General features: G+C 39.7%; 2 protein-coding genes across 2 annotated transcripts in view; both read right to left on the reverse strand.

Moving 5' to 3' along the window:
• Positions 1-1,060, reverse strand: part of LOC125196309 — a 2,577-nt gene extending 1,517 nt beyond the window's left edge. Inside the window, exon 1 of the mRNA XM_048094771.1 lies at positions 15-1,060. Coding sequence (XP_047950728.1) covers positions 15-1,060 — 1,046 coding nt within the window. The remainder of the gene's footprint in view (positions 1-14) is intronic.
• A 7,989-nt stretch (positions 1,061-9,049) lies between these two features.
• LOC125196311 lies at positions 9,050-9,571 on the reverse strand. The gene has a single exon (XM_048094777.1). The coding sequence runs from the start codon at positions 9,569-9,571 to the stop codon at positions 9,050-9,052; it is 522 nt and encodes a 173-aa protein (XP_047950734.1).
• Between the last annotated feature and the right edge of the window lie 11,676 nt (positions 9,572-21,247).

A 21,247-nucleotide genomic window follows, 5' to 3' on the forward strand; every position in this document is an offset into this window, starting at 1 on the left:
CTACCCAGTTAGACTGGTAGTCGGGGTTTGTTGGTCCGCGGTTGGGATATTGGTTCGGTTGGGGGTTGGGTTGATTTGGAGCCTGATTTTGGTTCTGATTCTGATTTCCATCTCCCCATCGGAAATTTTGGTGGTCCCTCCATGGTGCATCTCTTTGTTTCCCCGGAATCCAATTGCCGTTGGAATTGTAGTATCCTGCGGCATTTGCTTGCTCCACATCCGGCAAGTTGTCCGGCTGATCATATGGTAGTGCTGGGGCTTCTTGGCTTCCAGTTGGAGAAGGTGGTGGAGTGTTCTGTTTGATTGCAATCAGCAATTCCTTCTTCAATTCCCCCATCTTCAAGTCCATCCGTTCCTCCTGGTCAGTAGCCGAAGCACTAGCTACCCTTTCTCTGCTGTACCCATCTCTCGCGTTATCGTACGTCTTCTTCGCATTCAACAGCTTGCGTAGCACCTTTTTGGCTTCACTTACTCTCAACTGGGTGAAATCACCACCAGATGATGAATTCGCCAGATCCTTGGTTTCCTTGTTCATCCCCTCATAGAAGGTGTGGTGCACCTCTATCTCCTTCATGCGATGGTTGGGGCATGACTCCAGAAGGCTCATGTACTTCTCCCAGTACTCGCTCAGGGTTTCATCATATTCTTTCCTTATGCACGATATTTTCCTCTTCAATGCACTTGTCTTCGAAGACGGGAAAAACTCGGCTAGGAAAACTGACTTGAAATCGGCCCACGTATTGATAGAGTCGGCCGGCAGACGCATGAACCAAGTGTTGGCCTCTCCCTTTAGGACAAAAGGTAGGGCCTTCAGTCTGTAATCATCCTCGCTCGCTCCTGCTGGCCGCCTCTGTGCCTTACAGATCTTGCAGAACTCATTTAAGAACTCGTAGGGTCCTTCATAACTCTTCCCATAGTAAGTCGGTAGGATTGCAATCATGTGGGGTTTCACATCACAGGCGGTCTGGCCTGGGGTGACTACTATGGCTTGTGGGGGATCTCCGTCGGCGTGCGCGGTAAGCGTTGCGAGCTCGGGATCGTCCTCACCTTGGTCAGCCATTCTCACTAGTGTTCTTACTGGTTGGGGTGGAAGCTCCGGGAGTTGGTACTCTGGCTCCTCTTTTTCTTCGTCACTACTCGTTCCTAGGTCGGACAGTGCTGACGACAGACCAGAACGAGTGGTAACGAGTATTGTTCCTCGGGGAAGTATCCTTGGTCTCCACTGGCCAGGAGCCGAGCCACTTCTCATAAACTGAAAACAAAAAGAAAAGAAAAATTATAAACAATATGTACACCAAAAAGATCACACACAATAACAGGTATGAACGCCATCCATCCCCGGCAACGGCGCCATTTTGAAGGGTTCCTCAGGTTCCTTTCCACTCTTTTTGGGTGTTTTGTAGTTTATCGTATGTAAATTGGAGTGTTTCCAACTGATCAGGAAGCGATTCCCGACCTAGCTGAGTCATTGGTACGATAACCGGGACCTGGCTTCAAACAAATTTCCTCAACCCATTTCTACTGGCTAGTATAGTGGAGGTAAGGGTCGAATCCCACGAGGATGGACACGTTTTGAGAACTGTGGTGACTTTCCTGGGTGTTTTGGTTAGCTACCACGCTTGGGTTGAGATTTTACCTAGACAGGAATTAAAGGTGGTACTCTACTGACTAGTAGGCGGAAAAATAACAGACATGTGGGAGTGTTCGTGAAAATAGGGGACAAGGTGTATCAGAGACATATGGAAAGTGGACAGTTACTAAAAGGGGAAATTTAGACAACAAGGTATATCGATGGTGGGGGCTTCCTGACAGGTCTCGATAGTACATCTGAAAAGTAGGGAACAAAAGTAAAAGTAACTTAAAAGTAAAAGTGGTCCAAATAAAGTTGATTTTGACGTTTTCTTCCTCACCAAGTATTGACAAAAATCATATGAACACAGACACCATAACTAAAACTTCAGATTCATAAATTCAAACTCAAGATCCATCAATTAAAATGCTTAAACTTAAATTAAACGGTAAAACTGCAACTTTACTTCTACTGACTGACATGCAAGGTGGTAATCGCGGCGCAGAAAAGAAACTCATGCATGAAAACTTGACTAAACATAGCTACAACTTTTGAATCAACAACTCCCGATAAGAAAATACTTAGAAATTGAAAGCAATCACTAAATCTAACTTTCCTAGGCAGAATGAAGCAAACTCGAACCAAAGTGACATGCGAAATAGAAACTTCATAATGCAAATGTTGGAAAATAACAAAGTACTTCAAAAGAGCAACAAAGATGAGTGTTTGCAAGTAACTTAAATGATGAAAACCATTAAACTTTAAACTAAGAAAGCGATTAAGATTGTTTATGCCACTCCGGGCGATGATACTACTACACTGCTACGACAACTGGCTGGAACGGCGGACTGATGACTTCTCCGGCAAACTCTGGACGTCAAGTGACCATGGCTGTGGCGAGGAATGAGAGGTGGGATAATGCTGAAAGATGGATCTTCTAGAGAGAATTCTACTAAGTGTGATTGTCAAACTCCGAACTGAACTCCTTCTCTCTCTCCAAGTGGCTTCTTTTATAGGGAGGCTTGCCCTTGCTTTTAGGGTAGACTTCTCCCGCATTTTGACCTTTTTGCCCTCGTCAATGATCATCCTAGCTATCCTCCTTCTCCATCTCGAGCCTTTTATCTGGCATGCATCCTGGTCAGTATCGCACCCTTCTGGAGCCCTTTTCACTTGCGTCACCCGAATCGTTTCCTACTGACTTGGATCCTTCAATCCTGCACACTTGAGCAACTGTTTTGCAGATAATACATGAATTTCACGACATACTGACCGGTAACCAAGGCTTAGAATTCGACTTATCATGGGGCCATAGGGAATGGGCTGGAGAGGATGCCGGACGAGCTGCCATTAATGGCTAAGAAGAAGAAGTTGCAAGAGCAGCGTGGAGAAGGCTGATTGAAGTAATTCCAGAATGGGGAAGAAGTGTGGAAATCGTCATTATTAGATTTCTATATTACTTCATTTGATTAGGTCATTACTTCATATATTAGGTTATTACTTCATTTGACTAGGTCATTCACCTAAGTCACTGATTTAGGGCAAACAACGACTATGATGTAGTTGTACATCTATGGTTCTCGATTGTTTGCAGATTATGAAATTTGGTTGAATATTATTTCCATCAAAATTTTGCTCTCTCTATCTCTGTCTCTCTCTCTCTCAAATGTTGGGGTTTTTGTTTGAATCCTAATTTGTTTTAAAGCATCTGAATTCTAGCTAAATTGGCTGTTGTTTTGAGTTGTGCATATTCCACTTTAGCAGCTTTCAGCCTTAATTAGTTTATCCAATTTAGCATTGGAAAATCTCCATCACGAGGAGGCTCGATATTTTTGACTGAATTGAATAAAAGTGAGAAAATAATTCTGCCAAATCCTCGACATTTGAGTTATATTATTGGTTGTGTTAATCTTTGTGTGTGTTTCTTCTTGTTTCTTGTTTCGTATTGTTTAGTTGTGATGCAGATTATTGGCAAGCATAGAGTGCAAAATAAAAATACTACTTAGGAGAATTCATCAAAAAGGAAATGCATATATTACTTGATTCGGGGTAGAGAAGCTTTGAGAACAATTGATCGTCATCCTGTTTGATTTTGAAGGATTTCTGGCAGAAATCATCATTGTAGATTGAAGGAATTTTTTGAAGTTGAGAAGAACATTTGGAGGACTGCGTTGTATGTATAGTTTGCGGAGAATTAATATTGTAATGAACTAAATAACGTACTTGATGAAGTTATAACCTCAAATAATGAAGTGATATGGACATAATTGTATTATATGCATAGTTTGTGAAGAATTATAATTTTAATGAACTAAATAACGCACTTGACGGAGTAATAACATCAAGTAATGAAGTAATATGAATTGAACCATGTTGTATGCATAGTTTGTGAAAAATTATATTTGTAATGAACTTAATAACATACTTGATAAAGTTATAACCACATGTAATGAAGTAATGCACCACTAAAATGAAGTATCAAACCTACTGGAATGAAGTAATATATTACAAACAAATAAATGTATCATTATATTGTTAGAAAACAAATAAATGAAGTAATAAATTACAAACTAGTAGATGAAGTGATGGAACTATCTGAATTAAGTAATAGCTTGGTTAAATGAAGTAATATATAATGAACGAATAATATTAGAAATGAAAAGAACCAAATGACTATTAATATTGACGTATAACATATTGTACTAATAAATTGAAAAATACCAGTGCAGAACTTATTTCCATTAGGTATTACTTCATTTTAGTAGGTTTTTAATTCATTCCAATAGGTGTATTAGTTCAATCCAGTACGTAATAAATTGAAAGTGAATATATTTTACTTCATTCTAGTACGTTTATACTTCATTCAAGTAAGTGTATTACTTCATTCCATCCATTACGTAATAAGTTGGAAATGAACATATTTTTACTTTATTCCAGTAGGTTTATTACTTCATTCAAATGGGTCATTACTTAATTAAAATAGGATTTTAGTTCATCCCAATAGGTTTTTACATGATTCAACACATGTTTCTTTCAAATTCATTGAACAAGGTTTTTTACTTTGTTCACTGTAAATAATAGTACAATTTATTCCAGTAGGGTTTATTACTTCATTATACTATGTTTTTACTTCATCCAGTAGGACTCCAAATTCTTCTACAAATACTTTGTTTCTGCAGTGTCCCCGGAAGAGCCTTCAGCTTCAAAAAACCAAAACTCTGCCCCAATAATTGAACAAATGGATTGAGTAATCAAACGAAACGCATCACCTTTTTCCGCACCAATCTCACTTGCTCATTGCATTTTTAATCAATTATGGCCAATCCAAGAGTTATTTGTACTCAGAAACAACAGCGAGGCAGTTTTGTCCACGGTGGTCACTCGACAACAGCAACGAACACGGTGAGCAGATGCATCGCGAAGGAGATGACGACAATGTAGCTTCGAGTGGAAATAGGCAGAGGTGGAGCCAGACAACTCCGAGCGCAAACCGATGGTGGCTGGTACAACGCATTTGCAAATATGATGAGGTGACGGCGCTGAAGGGGCGTGACAGCCATGAGAGTGACGGCAGCACATGTCGTCTCACGCTGGTTACGGTAGCGGTACCGCGAAGGAGGGACAGATGCGTTGAGGACGACGAGTTCTAGGGATTTCAATTTTGTTTAGAGAGAGAGAGATGGATGGAGGAGAGATTTAGACGGGGAAATAAGATAATATGAGATGGGGTAGGAGATGAGCTCATATATGTTTTGACCGAAATACCCCTGCATTGAAGTATATTGTCTACCTAGTGAAGGAGCGAAATTAATATATCATGGTCTAATCTCATCCATTAAACCCTGGATCTAAGGGTCCTAATTTGGTCTCTAGTTCGTTCTTTAATACTAGATTTGTGAATAATGGGACTCAGAGTTGTGATCATTGTCGAATCAATTTTAAAGACCGAACTAGAGACTAAATCTGGGCCATTAGATCTAGTTTTTTTGATGAGATGTGTTGCTGTGAAAATTTTTTCGGCTTCATTACAAGCCCATTTTACTTCATTATATAGGTTTATTACTTCATTCTGTACGTAATACCTTGAAACTACAACATGTTTTTACTTGCTTAAGTAGGTTTTGAAATGATTCAACATATGCTTCATTCAAATTCATTGACGTGGGTTTTTGCTTGATTAACATTTAAAAATGCAATTTATTCAAGTCAGTTTATTACTTCATTCAGAAACGTTATTACTTCATTGGATAACATTTTTACTTCATTCCAGTAGGACTTCAAATGCTTCTACACATACTTCATTCCAATAATTTATTACATTATTCCATGTGTTTATTAAACCATATTAGCGCCATGGCGTTGGTGATAGATATTGTAGAGAGAAAGAACGGCACGCGACGGCGAAACCACATTTACGTACTGGAATGAAGTAAAAACCTACTGGAATGAAGTAAAAACCTACTAGAATGAAGTAAAAACCTACTATAATGAAGTAATATATTCTGGAACGAATTTAAATCTTCGTAACATGTTAGTATGACTTATTTACCTTCAGATGAATTAAAATAGGCTCGTGATGAAGGCGAAAATAATTTATAAATTTCTGTATCTTATCCATAAAAAACTAGATCTAAAAGCCCTAATTTGGTAGGGTTCGGTGGTTCGGTCTTTAAGAGTGGATTTGTGGATAATGAGACTCTCTCTCTCTCTCTCTCTGTATATATATATATATATTGTGTGATCAAATACTAACTAAGTTATGGTAATAACTAATAACTAATATCAATTTTGTATGTTAAAAACATCAACACAAAGACATAAATTTATCAATCTTCTTGTGTTGATAAACTTATGTCTTTATGTTGACATTTTAAATTCGCATGTTGTATTGATATAATTATGTCTTAGTGTTGATAATTTTAACACACAATATTGAAAGTTATTAGTTATTACAGTAAATTAGTTAGCACACTAACGCAACCCTATATATTGTGTATATAGGAATGTGATCAAATGAAAACTCTAAATATTGTACAAACTCAAAACTATGATCTGGACCATTGAAAAATGTCAACAGATCACAAAAAAACATCAACAAGAAAATTGTCAACAGAATTTCAACGGTAGTCAATGATTGATGCTGTGTTGATATTGTTGACAGTAAAATCTTGAAATTTTACACTATGTTGATATTGTATTGAAACAGTGTTGAAGCTGTGTTGAGGAGTTTTGAGTTTGTACAATACATAAGTTTGCATTATATTACTACCCTATATATATATATCTATATGGATATATTCATATCCTTTTCCATCTTTTGTTCTTTTTCCTTCTCAATCTCCACCTTCCATTTTCATGTTCTAAGGCTTAAAATAGGGCCTGATTTAATCATTTTTAATCATTAAAAAAATAGAAAAGGGCATTTAGGGTATTCACATTCACGTCGGTTATGGAAACTGCTTGATTCTCTCCATCCCAAAATATCGCAGCGGTTTTATTCAAAGATTACAGAAATATTTCTTCTCTTTCCCCGATTATTCTCCCATCATTCTTCATTGAAGAAATTTATGGTTCTAAAATATCTGGCAAAATTTGCATAATTTTTAATAATTCTTGTTAAAATTATATTTTGTCGGAGCGTCCCCGTAATTTCTTCTACAATGGAAGAAGGTTGTTCTTCAACATTGGAAGAAGGTAATATTATTAGAAAAGTCTTTGTTTAGATTAAACTCATTACTGCAGTTGAAAACCGTTTGGTTGGAGTTTTCGTTAATTGCAAATAGATTATTGTTTCCACGTTTCATTGGTCTACGATTATTGTTTCCACATTTTATTTATTTCGAAGGAGAGATGGTATGTAGGGATTACCACAACCGTTTCCTAATTGTATCAGTGTTGATTGGTCTCGCACAGGGTATCGATTTTGTTTAGGCTAGGGTTTAGATATGGTCTCTGATAGGTAGTAGTTATAATGGTAATTATAGACTATTTAATGCACGGTTTATGTTGTGTTTTGTGTATGATTTGTCCTATTTGCTTATTTGGGTCACGTTTCAGTTATTACCCAATGGTTTAGCCATGCTTTTGGGCTAGGGTGTATTATGGTGCTAGTACCACAATCGTTTACAAGGAGCACGAGTTTAGTTATGGTGTCGGCTAGGGTTTATAAATCGAGGCAGCCAGGGAGTTGTTTTATTTGATAAACTTAATGTATATCTATTACTGTGTAATGTAATGTTTTAAATAAATAATGCACGTTTTATTTGGTCTATGCTAGGGTTTAGCAATCTAGGCGGCTAGGGTGTTGTTTTATTAGATAAACTTAATTTATATTTAGTACTGTGTAAATAAATAATGCACGTTTTATAATTCGTAATGCGTATGGTAGCTGAGACATGTTTTTTGTGATTTTATACAGTGGTTGTTGTACCTGAATGTTCTTCAGATTTGAAGCCTGTGGTTGGGCAGAAGTTCAAATCACTAGATTTTAGTTTCGCGTTCTACGATGTGTATGCCCGTGATGTTGGTTTTGATATGGGCAAATCACAAATGAGGAAAATAGATGGTATTGCTACTTGGTATAATGTTGTATGAAATAGGGAAGGCAGCAAGAAGTCGATCGAGGATGGCCAAGCGAATGCACGGTCAGGTTTTTCGATCAAACGCTGACGGTTATCCAAGCGGTGTGGTTGTAAAGCCAGTATATCATTCAAGTTCTTTTCCAAAGGAGGAGTTCCAAGTTATATTATCGAGGAGTTCAACGAGGTTCATAGCCATTTTATGGTTGAGTCAGAGCATCAGCAGTTTATGTCACTCAATTGAAAGTTGGAGGATGATGGTGACGAAAATGAGAAAAACTTACCTAAATAGGCAGTTTCGCGATTCTGCCTCTCACGCAGCGACCGCTGCGGAACTTCAGAAAATGGCGCGCTCTCCCGAGCCGTTGCGGCCGCCCTAGGGCCCGGCCCTGTACCTGCACACGTGTTAAAACGGTAGCAACCGCTGTAGATTGTGCAGCGGCTGCCGTGAGATATATTTTTTTTATATAAAATAAAGTAGGAAAACAAAAATAAAGAAAATAAAAGGAAAATAAAAGAAAAGAATAAAGAATTGGGTTGCCTTCCAACTAGCGCCTTTATTTTAAAGTTATTGGCTCGACTTGAAGTGACCCAACTAAATGGGCGAATCAACGAACCTTGTACTGAAAACTGCGAATTGGACCAATTTCGTGCCCATCTTTTTCCAGCATTTGTACTTTCAATCCGCGGTCTTAATCACATAAACTTCGGGGTCAGCTTGTGACTGAGCCTTCTTTTTCTTATTCCTCTTTTGTTTTTCCTGCAAAGAAACTTTAGGTGGGTTAGGCTCTCCCTTTTTCGGAGCTAGAGGTAAAGCATTAATGACAAAATTAGAAGGGTTAGAACAATCCTCCCCTTCTTTCGGTCCTTTAGGCTTTGTTGTGTTGGTCATCATCACGACCCTTCACCCGTACTCCATCTTGGCTCTTTGTGCCTCCTCGTATTTTAGCACTTCGTTTTCTATATTGTAGGTGGACTTGCTAGTATTGTCGCTAAGCGTGATCTCCCCTCTACCTACATCAATAAGAGCTTTCCTTGTGGCTAGAATATCTTTGCCGAGGATTAGAGGCACATTCTTATCAACTTTCATATCAAGTATAATGAAATCAGCGGGAAAAATGAAATCATCTACCAACACATCCTCGATCATGCCCACCGCCTTGATTGCAGAGTTATCGGCCAACCTAATCGTGCAATCTGCAATTATAAGTGGTCCGATGTTGAGCTTTTCGTAGTACTTGAGTGACATGATGTTGATACTAGCTCCAAGATCGCATAGAGCCTTGTCCACCTTTCCTTGCCCAATTGAATACCTGGTGATGAATTGGCTGGGATCCCTCTGCTTAACCGCCTTCTCTCGTTGAATGATCTCACTGCAATTGAATGGAAACTTAAGATCCACCTTCGTAGGCATCTTCTTCCTCATAACGGCCTCCCTAAGTAGTTTTGTGTACCTAGGTATTTCATGCGATGATTCGACGAGAGAAATGTTAATTTGAACTTTGTAGAACATATTCAAGAAATGCTTGAATTGCTCCTCAAGCTTAAACTTCCTCTTTGGCTGAAAAGGGAGTACAATCCCATTGTGTCGCACGAGTGCATCCTTATTCGCGGGTGTTTCAGCCGGCTCGATAACGGCCCACTGCGTAGCTTGCAGCGGTCAGCTGGGCGTCGGGTAGACTCCAGTTTGCGCCCCAGAGCTGCTTTCTGCACTTGTTTTCTGCTTCGCAACCCACTTTTTGTTGATGTCAGCCACTCGAGGTTGTTCATCCTTGCTTCCACGACTACAATCTTGGTGTCGTTGGTCTTTCTGTACTGCACTAGCACTTCTAGAATTTTCATGATCCCTGCATCGTATCTCTCTTCCTTCTTTGCGGGCTCAACTACTCCACCTTTGCTCACATTAAATCATGCAGGGGGTTGTATGAAATTATTGTTAGAGTATGAAAGGTTTGGGTGAGAACGGTTCCCATTAAAATTGTTGTAATTACCGCCCCCTTGGTTAGGGCGATAATTATTATTATTGAAAGGCCTATTAGGTCCGCCTCCTTGTTGAACGTAGTTGACATCCTCTCTTCTCAATGTGTCCATCTGATTCACCCTAACGTTGAGCTTGGCTAACTCCTTTGCAAATGAGCTCTCCTCGGCTGCTTCAACGGCCGGAACCCTTCTAGATTGATGCCTCTTGATAAGGCCAATTTCATGCATCGGTTATGGGGGTAAATTCAGTGATTTCTAGGGTCTAACACATGGTTTAAGTCAGGTTGTGTAGAGCACCAAATTTTCTCTTAGATTTCGTCGTCAGTTTCTCTAATGCTTGCATCGATCGTAATTGTAGCCATTGAGTTAACAGCTTGACCTCGTAACTTCCCGCTTAGCTGGTGTAGTCTACTTTGCTATACATGTTTCGTCATGATTTAGCACAGACTTTTTTTTACTCATGTTTATCTTTGAATACTGGAATAGTGCGTGTGGAGGTGTAGACTCCTTTCTCCAGACATTGCTAACTCCATACTTCTTCGCATTTTGTTGCTAACGTTCATCCTTACTCCATGTTACAGGACACCAAATTCGTTCTCTTGCGATAACCCTTTAAAGAAAACTTCGATTCTCCTCTTCCGTGGTAGGGATGGTGAGGGTAGCGATGCTATCACGCGTTCTTTTTCCCGAATGTCCCTCCAGCTTTGGCCTTTGCTAGCCACCTTTCAAACGAATCTCTTTTGTTGATGGAATTCGTTTCGTCGATCATAAACTACGAATTTACTCGCATTTTCTCCATGGTTTTCATTACATAACCATGATTGAGTCTTCATTTCTTGTGGCTTGCTTATCTTACTCGTAATAAGCGTTTTGATCAACTAAACGTTTATATATATATAGGTCTTGCACATCATCAAAAGTCATTTGATCCATGTATATTCCATTGACATTTCTCTTCTCAAGGCTAGTTACCTATCTACATAGCATAATATTAGATCTTTTACCAACTTGTTACAAGTGGTATGTATATATGAAATATTTAACGTTTCGTGTTGTCTATTATGCGACGCTTTTGGTCGATGAATCATTTTCTGCACGTGTGTCAATAGAGACTTATTTATCATACATATCTGAAAGAAATTAAGGCTGTGCCTTTCCCGAGAGTCTTGTATCGAGAACTCAAAGATTAATCTAACAGTCTTAACTTGGATATGAAACATAGAAGGAGCATGACTGAAAATTTGGAGGGCTCCACAATATCAAAGGGGACAAGAATATCATCTCTTGTTCGACTCTTATGAATTTTCATCATCAAATTGCGACAATTTATTTTGAAGGAAAATACTAAGTTCAATGGAATTTATCATGTCAATTCAAGGAACTAGGTGGTCCAAATGGTTTCAGATAAACCCATAGAATTTGAAAACTCACTTCTGATGGGAGCTTGAAAGAACATGAGGTAGGTCATGAGAATAAGATGATATTGTATTAACTCTCAATTTCCATAGTAGGCTGTCAAATAAGATAGTTCAATTGTCCGCTCAAATTGACTAGATCCGTACATCAAGGATGATGGTTTCAACATTTCAAGACCTCAGATGATTAGTCGCAGGAGGGTTTAGAAATGTAAACAATTGCCATGATTTAACGTTGATCATGGTTCACCAACATCATAATGTGGAAATCATGGAAATACATCAATGGATTCACAGGTAGCGACCAAAGTGAAAGAAATATTTGTTTGGAGAAGTCAACTACCATCAGGGAAAATGCAGTACATTAGCCTTAACTTATTGTTTCAGAAAGAAATCATGAGCTAGAAACATTGCATGTAGTGGAACTGGGCAACAAAAAAAATAAAAATTCACCCATATAAGAATGAAATAGTCACAATATGGTTGTCAAATAAGGAGGTGAACAAAAGTTCCACTTTAGGTGCCATTCTCTGAGGAGAGATGTATGAACAATCAGCAAGTGAAGTTATATCATGAGAGTTAAAGAAACCAGGATATTGATCTTGCAAATGGGGGGTCATAGGAGACAACAACCAACAAAGATGTTTGAGAACATATGAGTCTTCTGAATTTAAGATTTGAAAGTAAGTCACCACTTTCGTTGAAAAAATGATAGTGACTTATTACTTGCCAAAACGTGAGTCAATCAAAAGTCTTAAAAAGACGGCAGGACACCCTTGTTAAGGATGTTCAAAATGAGATTATTCTAGAGGGCATGGTCGTAAGCAACTTTAGAATCGAAGGTTTACGACCGAAGCTTATGAATTCAACACTTTACATTTTCTAAACAAGGAGCTCAACTACTATAGCCAACCAACTGAAAGAGAGTCACAACTTTCAAAGGAAAGGAAAAAGTGAGGCATTACTTGCATAAATGCAAGTCAATCTAAAGTCTAAAGTAGACGAGGGCATTTTCATTAAGGAGGTTCATAGAAAGAAATCGATTGGAATCCAAGTAAGTACTGTTGATCATAATCATCTGTTCCAGTTATGTGACACTCCCTTGTTTGTTCTTTCGGAGCTCGGACATGATCAGAGCGTTATAGGAAACCATACATTCCAAGCTAGGATTCCTGGTGTTACAACTAATAACTGCCGTTGAAGGTCATATTTTCATAATGTTCTCGATAAGTCAGAAGGGTCATTCTCGTAAAACATTGCACTCTCCTTCGTGCTTCACAGCGTGCTATAAGCATTGTTTTGAGATCGCGTAGCCTCTTTGACTTGCTAAGCAAGACTGGATCACTTAATTAGATCGTAGGTACGATATTTTTTTCGTGTAAGGATACACCTCCTTTACTGGATCGAGGGTACGCTCATTTTGGTTATGATTGAGATCATAAAGACAAATGGAACTTTCTATTAAAACGTTCGATAGACGCCCATGTGTCGTAGGTAGTTTCTCGTATCTCGTGCGATCGTTACCATCTAAGAATAGATGTGTCATTTATAAATTGTTAGGTTCTTTCTTGTACATAAAATTACAACATCATGGATCGTGGTCTCATCAAGACATAGGGTAGAGGAAAAGGTGTGGGGTCCGCTTTTAGACACATTCATCTATATTTCCTCATTTTCAAAATAAAATTAGGGGTTTGCCCTAACTTGCATATACTCGTTCGTTTTATCTCTTAGAAAAGCGGTGAGGAAGTCATCGACTTACAATACTGTTCAAGAGCGTTTAGCCTAACGTACTTCTTAGGCATTCTATGTTCACATGCGTTAGTCATTCCGTAACTTTCTAAAAATTCTTTAGTCTACCATCATACTTCACATAATCGAACATGCGCAATTCATAATACTTTAGCATTTGTCTCAAAGACTTCCTTATGCTTAACATTATAAGCTTGAAATTCCACAGTTCGTAGAAAAAAATAAAATTTACATGCTTTTCCTTGAAAACCTTGAATATTTTCAAAATATCTTCATAAATAAATCATTTTTCCATTTATCAAGTTCCTTCATGAATAACTAAAAACTTTCTGGTAAGAACTTCTTTCTTACCTCATTGTTGCGGTTGAACGTGACGAGTCGAGGTGTTGGGTCCCTTTAAGCTCCCCATTTTAGTCATATTCTAGTCTAGTACTATCATTCTTGACTAAGGCTTGAAAGAAGGTTCTTGGGTCCAGAGCGAAAGAACGTTGCTCTGATAACACTCTGTCACGACCACAACTCCCTAGTACTAGTGAGCGAAGCTATTTCGTGACTAAAATAACCTCATCAATCATGAAATAAACATAAAAGCAATAATTCAACTCAAGGTAATAGTTTCAAGGGCGAATGGGTACATAGTCAAAAGGGAATTAGAGTATCAAGACTAAACTCATAAGTTTCTAGAACATAGTTCTACTGCATCGGAAGAGTCCAAGACAAAATAATATGTGTGAAGACATACTACTTTCGGCTACCTAACTACTTATTAATGATCATTTCCCAACACCTTCGCCTCCTCGTAAACGTTCAACCTGTACATTAGAAAAGAAACATGCAGGGCTGAGTATTTGATATACTCAGTGGGCACATTGCCGAAACATAATTTTCGTAAAAAGTTTTGTCAGCCAGTTGAGTGAACACGGAGTTTTAACTTAAAGGGCCCGAGTCACTAAAATTTCTTTTTTGTTCGTAAAATTGATTGCACAATCACATAACATATATACCATATCTGAAACGTATGTGAACCGGGAATGTGGCCACATTCCACGACGGTCACTGGATCGGCCAACTTAAAAGCTAGCTCACGATCCCCATATGTGTACACTAGTCCGAGTAGGCTTTACTTCCCTACTGGGACCCGAATTCGATTAAACATAATTGGCATAGCCAAGCAGATAGGTAATCCATAAAACATAAAATAGCATGACAAAACATAAATAGCATAATTTCACATAATCATGCTAAAAGGCAAGTTCACATTTAGAAAGAAATGCCCACCTCAAGTGTGAGGACGTGTGAGGACGTAACATAAAACATAAAATGGCATGACAAAACATAAATAGCATAATTTTCACATAATTTTCACGTAATCCATAGTCGAAAATTCCTTGACTTGATCTTAAACGACGTGTGAGGACGTCCCTTTAGAAATAAGGTAATACTTTAAATTAGACTTTAAGAAGTCAAATAAACTTAAACATTAATGCATCCTAAGTGCGTGTCCATTTTATTCTTCTTCTTAGTCTTCTAGAAAAGTTCTAGAAATCTTGAAACATTAATTAAATCGGGAGATTTAATTGATGTGGATGTTAAATAAAAATAATTCCATTAACTTTAAGAGTATTATTTTTCCACGTATCTTGTTCGTGATTTAACTATCATCTAATGATTTAATTAGCAAACCCTCTCATGAAATAATTTACTTGGTCGTTTAACCTTGACAGAGTCCAAGACTTAATTTAGTATCCAACTATAGGCCCAACCATTTTAATAGTTCCAGCCCATTCCTACTTTAATTAATTTAGGCCCACTTCTTAAATTATATCCTTAGTCCATACATTTAATTATAGAGGCCCAAAACTAATTAATAGTTGGCCCAAGACATACTCCCCAATTCCATCGGTCATCTCCTTCTTTCTCTTCAAAAATTCCCAAATTGAGGGGAAATCCCTAATTTCCTTCTCTCTCCCTTCGCCTCATTCTCACCGCCACCGTCGACACCTCTCGCCGGATTATGAGCTCGATCTCTCGGCTACTACACAGCACCGCCGCCAACCGCCTGACGACGAGCCGGTGTCGCTGCTGTCGCGCAGCCGACTCTACGCCCAGCCGTTGCTGGTGTTGCACCGTCGGAAGAGAGAAGAAGGCATCGCTTCCCTCCGCACAGAGCTCCGACTGCCTCCGTGACTTCCTCTGTTCTCTAGAACGGAGTCGATCAGTTCGGCTCCCTTCTTCGAGCTGCGGTTCTGCCCGTGAGCCACGCCGATTCGTCGGCCAGTAGCTAAGTCCCTACCCTCTCTCTCTTAGTTCTTTTACAGTTAGCTAAAAGTTGGATTTTTAGAAGGTTCATGGTATTAGAGTTGAACAGATTATGGTTTGAGGCTTGAAAACATGACCTTTTTGGAAATTTGCATTCCATGCTTTGAGTTTTATGCGTACCAGTTATGCTTGTGCTTTATGTTCTATACATGATAAGGTTATTTCCCATATGATCATGTTGTGATGTTCTAAGTGGGTGAAAATGAGGTATAAGGGTGAGTATGTGCTACCTGATTCCTTGTGGCTGGTGGTTGGGAAAAACTCCCACTTCTAATGGTCTTTGAGAGGCATAGCAACCTATACTCACTCTCTACTCTCGGTTGTGATTTGTGGGGGAGAAAGAATGAAATTTTGAAGTGGTGAGTGGTGAAGGGAAACAGATATTGAAGGGGAAAAACATATATATAAGTTGTTGCTGCAATTTGTTGAGATATGGCAGAAATCAAATCAGCATTTTTCTGGCTCTTTGTTCACATTGATTGGCTATTTGTGGGGCAGTACATATGTTGTACTCGTGAATCAATAAATGGGCTGATCCTATTGTGCAGCGAATCCCCTCTTTGCAGCTCCTTAGTGTGCTTTGAACTTAATTTGTTTTGGTGGCATTTGGAGTACGAGAACTTGGGTAAAAACTCCCTTTTGTTTTCTTGTTGCAGGTAGATCCTCCTTTTTAAGATCTTCACTGTGCTTTTAATTAATACATTCGTCTCTTTCTTGAAGCATAAGTACTCCCTTCATAAAATCACTTGTTTGCTTATTGCAGGGGTGGTATTGTAGGGAAAAGTAGTATGTGGGTGCTGTTTTGAGGAGTGGGTCTTGCAGGCATTGACTTGCCTTATTGGGTAAGTCCTTGGTCCTCTATAGCTAAAGAGGGGTTGTCTCTTTTCTTCTAATAAAATTTCTTTAATCTCTCTTGTTCCTTAGTCATTAAAACTTGTTTTATCTTGCAGGAGAGGGAAAGGCTTGGCTCCCACGTTGCTGTCCAAGACATGGGCTTGCTGCCCCAGGCCCCACGGGCTGATCAGACATGGGCCGTGGTGGGGTGTGATTTGGGCTCGGGAGAAAGAGGCCCAAAGTGCAACTCATATAAGATTTTAGTTTCTTAAGCCCTTTATCCCATTCATAAGTATTTTGTAATAGTGTAGTGTCCCATATTCTTTTGTTTCCATTCATAAATCACACGTGAGGTGATTATGTAGGTTAATGTATTATTTGAGATGTAAGCGGACACTTCCGTCCGGGGAGAACAACTTCATATCCTTGTATAATGTTAAATTTTATTCCATAACATACATTAGTTTGTTTTAGTTTGTTCGATTATCTTTTTAACTTATGTTTAGCGAAACAATAACATTGAGTATTAATCAAGGGGTAACGAGTTCCATTTAATTCAATGAAGCAAGAGGGTGACATTTCTCTAGTTCGACATTTAAACATAAAGGAAAGGGTAACAAAAGAAACGGGTATTACATTCTACCCTTCTTAACAAAAATTTCGTCCCGAAATTTGCTTATGTCACTCAAATAGCTTTGGCTACTTTTCCTTCATCTTTTCTTCCAATTCCCATGTAGCTTCTTCGTGGCCGTGATGCTTCCACAGTTACAATAGATTTATTCCTCAACTCTTTTACTTTCCAATCCAAAATTGACTTTGGCTTTTCTTCATAGCTTAAATGTGAGTCTAACACTATTTTTTTCTTGGTAGACTATGCATTTGAGGTCGAACACATATTCCCCAATTGTGACAGATCAAAATATTGTGGACGTTTCCGAAACTCGGTGGTAGTGCCAATCTATACGTCACGGTGCCAACTTCTTCTAGAATTCCCTATGGCTCGATGAAACGCGGCCTTAGCTTGCCTTTGACACCGAATCTTGTTATCCTTTTTGACGGAGATACTTTCACAAAAGCTTTATCTCCAGCCTTGAACTGTAGGTCGGTTGCGAACATCTGCATACGACTTTTGTCTATCTTGAGCTTCCTTGGTTCTTCCATAGATCTGTCGGACAATTTCTATCATCTCATCCACAGGATACGGTCCAAGAATCTTTCTCTCACCAACTTCATCCAAGTATAGTGGTGATCTACCTTTCTTTCCGTATAATGCTTCATACAGGGCCATGTTTATGGTAGCCTGTTGTTGTAGGCAAACTCTATGAATGGTAGTGCTGGCTCCCAGCTTCCCCCATGGTCGAGTACTATGGCTCTCAACATATCTTCCAAGGTTTGGATTGTCCTATCAGACTGCCCATCAGTCTGCGAATGGAATGCAGTACTAAAATTCAGTCGGGTTCCCAACTCTCGCTGTAGGCTTATCAAAAATCTAGAAGTAAATTTTGAATCATGGTCTGATTGTCACCCGTACTCCATGTAAGCATATGATCTCTCGTACATAGATTTGAGCTAACTTGTCTGATCCAAGGGTGATATGAATTGGTATAAAGTGAGCATTTTTGGTGAGGCGATCTATAATTACCCAAATAGCAATGTTTCCTCGGTGCGACTTTTAGCAATCTTGTCACGAAATCCATCGCAATGTGCTCCCATTTCCATTATGGGGTCTCCAGGGGTTGCAACTTCCCATAGGGTCGTTATGTAGAGCCTTCACTTGCTGATATACCTGGCATCTTTCTACAAACGACGATATGCTCCTTTTCATGTCATCCCAAACGACGCTATGCTCCATGTGTTTCATGTGCTTCACTCATGATCTCATACCTGAGTGCCTCATCATTGGGCACACACAATATTCCATCGAAGTGAGGTCGTTATTCGCCTCTTCGCCTAACTCACCTCCTTCCTCGTCCTAACTTTAAGACGAATTTTCTCCAATGATTCATCACTCCTTTGAGCCTCAACGATTCTGGCCCTTAGGTCTGGTTAGATTACCAAGGTAGCGATCCTCCTTTCCACCATCTCCGGTGCTCTTACTACCTCCTATCGCATCTTACCAAACTCACGTATCAGATCTTCATTCTGTGCGAGAAAGGTTGCCAATTGGGGTGCAGTCTTTTGCTTAGAGCGTGTGCCACTATGTTTTCCTTGCCTAGATGGTAACTATACCACAATTATAATCTTTTACTAATTCGATCCATCTGCATTGTCGCATGTTCAAATCATTTTTCTCAAAGAAGTATTTGAGACTTTTGTGATCCGTGAAGATTTCGCATCGAACTCCGTAGAGGTGATGTCTCCAAATCTTCAAGGCATGTACCACTGCCGCTAGTTCCAGATCATGAGTGGGGTAGTTTAACTCGTGATGCCTAAGTTGGCGTGACGCGTATGCAATCACTTTACCATTCCGCATCAGCACGCACCCCAGACCAAACTTCGATGCATCGATATACACCACATAACTTGTCCCTGATCCTGGCACAGCTAGAACTGGTGCGGTAGTCTCAACTTCTCCTTTAATACTTAGAAGCTTGCTTCACACTTTGGTGTCCAGTTGACTTTATCTTCTTTCTTGAGCTGCTGAGTCATGGGTTTTGCTATCTTTGAAAATCCCTCAATAAACCTTTGGTAGTATCCGGCCAAACCTAAGAAACTTCGAATCTCATTAGGTGTTGTTGGTGACTGCCAACGTTGTACTGCTTCCACCTTTGCAGGGTCCACTCGGATCCCTTCTGCCGTCACTATGTGCCCAAGGAAGTTCACCTCGTTAAGCCAGAACTCGCACTTGCTAAACATAGCATAGAGCTTTTCGGCTCTTAACGTCTCTAAGGTGGTCCTCAAATGTTCCTTGTTTTCCTTCTCGTCCTTTGAGTAGATGAGCACATCGTCAATAAAGACTAGGACGAACTTGTCCAAGTACGGGTGGAAACACGTGGTTCATTAGGTCCATGAACACAGTTGGGGCGTTTGTAAGCCCAAAAGGCATTACCGTGAACTCGTAATGGCCATATCGAGAAAATTGAACTATATGATGTGAGCCTGAAATGGTTGTGTTATTTGATATTGATGTTGTAAATGATGTGGATATGTGATTTGTGCAATGAATATGTATTGGAATTATTATTGATGACATATGAGTATTTAATTGGTGCAATGGATACGATTGATGCATGGTATTGGAATTTTTTGAACCATGGAATTAAAGAGGATATGTGACAATCTTGCCCTGGGTTTGATATACAATGGAAAAAGACCTACGGGTCATATTCAATGATAATGGACCTACGGGTCAAAGAATATATGCAAAGAGGGACCTTCGTGGAAAGGTCAAATCAAAGAGGGGCCTTCGTGGAAAGGTCAAATAAATAAAACGGACCTTCGGGTCGTATACAATGGAAATCCCGGGCAGATACCGGGCTTGATCTGTCACAGAATAATGAAAAGAACGGAGAGGCATATGCATATGAATATGAAATTGTTTACGATATCTATTACTTCTGGTGATATATGTTGGTGAAATAATATGTTTGATATTTGTGTGTGAAATTAAAGGTAAGGTTTAGATGCACTGAGTTGTGGCTCATATAAACCACTAATATTTTTCAGGAATAAGATATCAGTGAACCTTTTTTGTCAACGTGAGTCATAGGAACTCCATATGTCATCAGGGTCGGCGGCTGACGCGTTTTGACAACCTTCTCCTCCTCATCATTTTTGCATGTAGATAAATGTGTAGTATATAGAGTGGTGAAAGGTCCCACTACGGTTTAGAATGTTTTGAAATATGTACCTGATAAAATATGTGGATTATCGCGGAGGAATTTTTGGGTGTGACACGAGATACCCCTACAATTTCACTCTCCAAACTTCGAGGATCGCGGAGGAATTTTTGGTGTTATGTGACGTGGGCGACGGGAACGGTCTCAGTTACAAGTTCCAGAGAAATTGGCCGTCATTTAGGAAGTACAATCTTGAGTTTCTTAGCTCACTAAAGGTCACCAAGGATTGCCGCCACAATGTCCCGTTTAGCATCGACGTCCGCCTAGGCAACCGTTGGCACTCGCTTACTATGGATGAGCTCAGTGGAGTGTTCCATTGCCTTGACCCCAACCCTGAGGAGGACAATGACTATGATTTCTCCGAGGTTTGGGGCGCGATGACTAATGAGAAAGAAGCATGCCACGGGTTATGCCACGTATTCATCGATCCGCAACCCCATTTTGAGGTACCTCCACCACGCTGTGACCCAACTCATGTTTGCTAGGGTCGTTGGGGGAAGTGTCTCCCAAACGGAGCTCAATGTGATTTGGTGTCTTCTCAGCAAGAAGGGGTTCGACTATGGAACCCTCTTCACTCTCTATGCGGACCGGATCAGGAAGAAAGATGGAGGCGTTATTTGTTGTGGGGGATTGATCACGGCGATTGCCAAACACTTGACATATCTGTTGCCGGATTGACGGAAGATGGCGGGGAGCGCTTTATCACTTATGAGGTGCTCTTCTCGGTGGGATTGTTGAAGACCGACTATTGGGGTCAAGGATTTTTCTTGCAAGTGGTGGGGGATCACTTTCCCGTTCCAATTCCGCAGCTGACCAAGGTCGAAGTTTGGGCGAACCAAGTCAATTGGAAGCTCGACACTCCGGCCCACCGAAGAGCCATTGAGGCCAACCCCATCAATGGGGAGTTTAGGAAGAGGAAATTCCCGGCTCGCATCCCTGTCTTTGAGGCCGAGGATTCCTCCA

Source organism: Salvia hispanica, chromosome 1, assembly GCF_023119035.1.
Source record: "Salvia hispanica cultivar TCC Black 2014 chromosome 1, UniMelb_Shisp_WGS_1.0, whole genome shotgun sequence".
Lineage (NCBI taxonomy): Eukaryota > Viridiplantae > Streptophyta > Magnoliopsida > Lamiales > Lamiaceae > Salvia > Salvia hispanica.

Bases quoted from the DNA above. Each gene is read 5' to 3' on its own strand.
- LOC125196311 (XM_048094777.1), bottom strand. From the start codon at position 9,571: ATGAGGAAGAAGATGCCTACGAAGGTGGATCTTAAGTTTCCATTCAAT.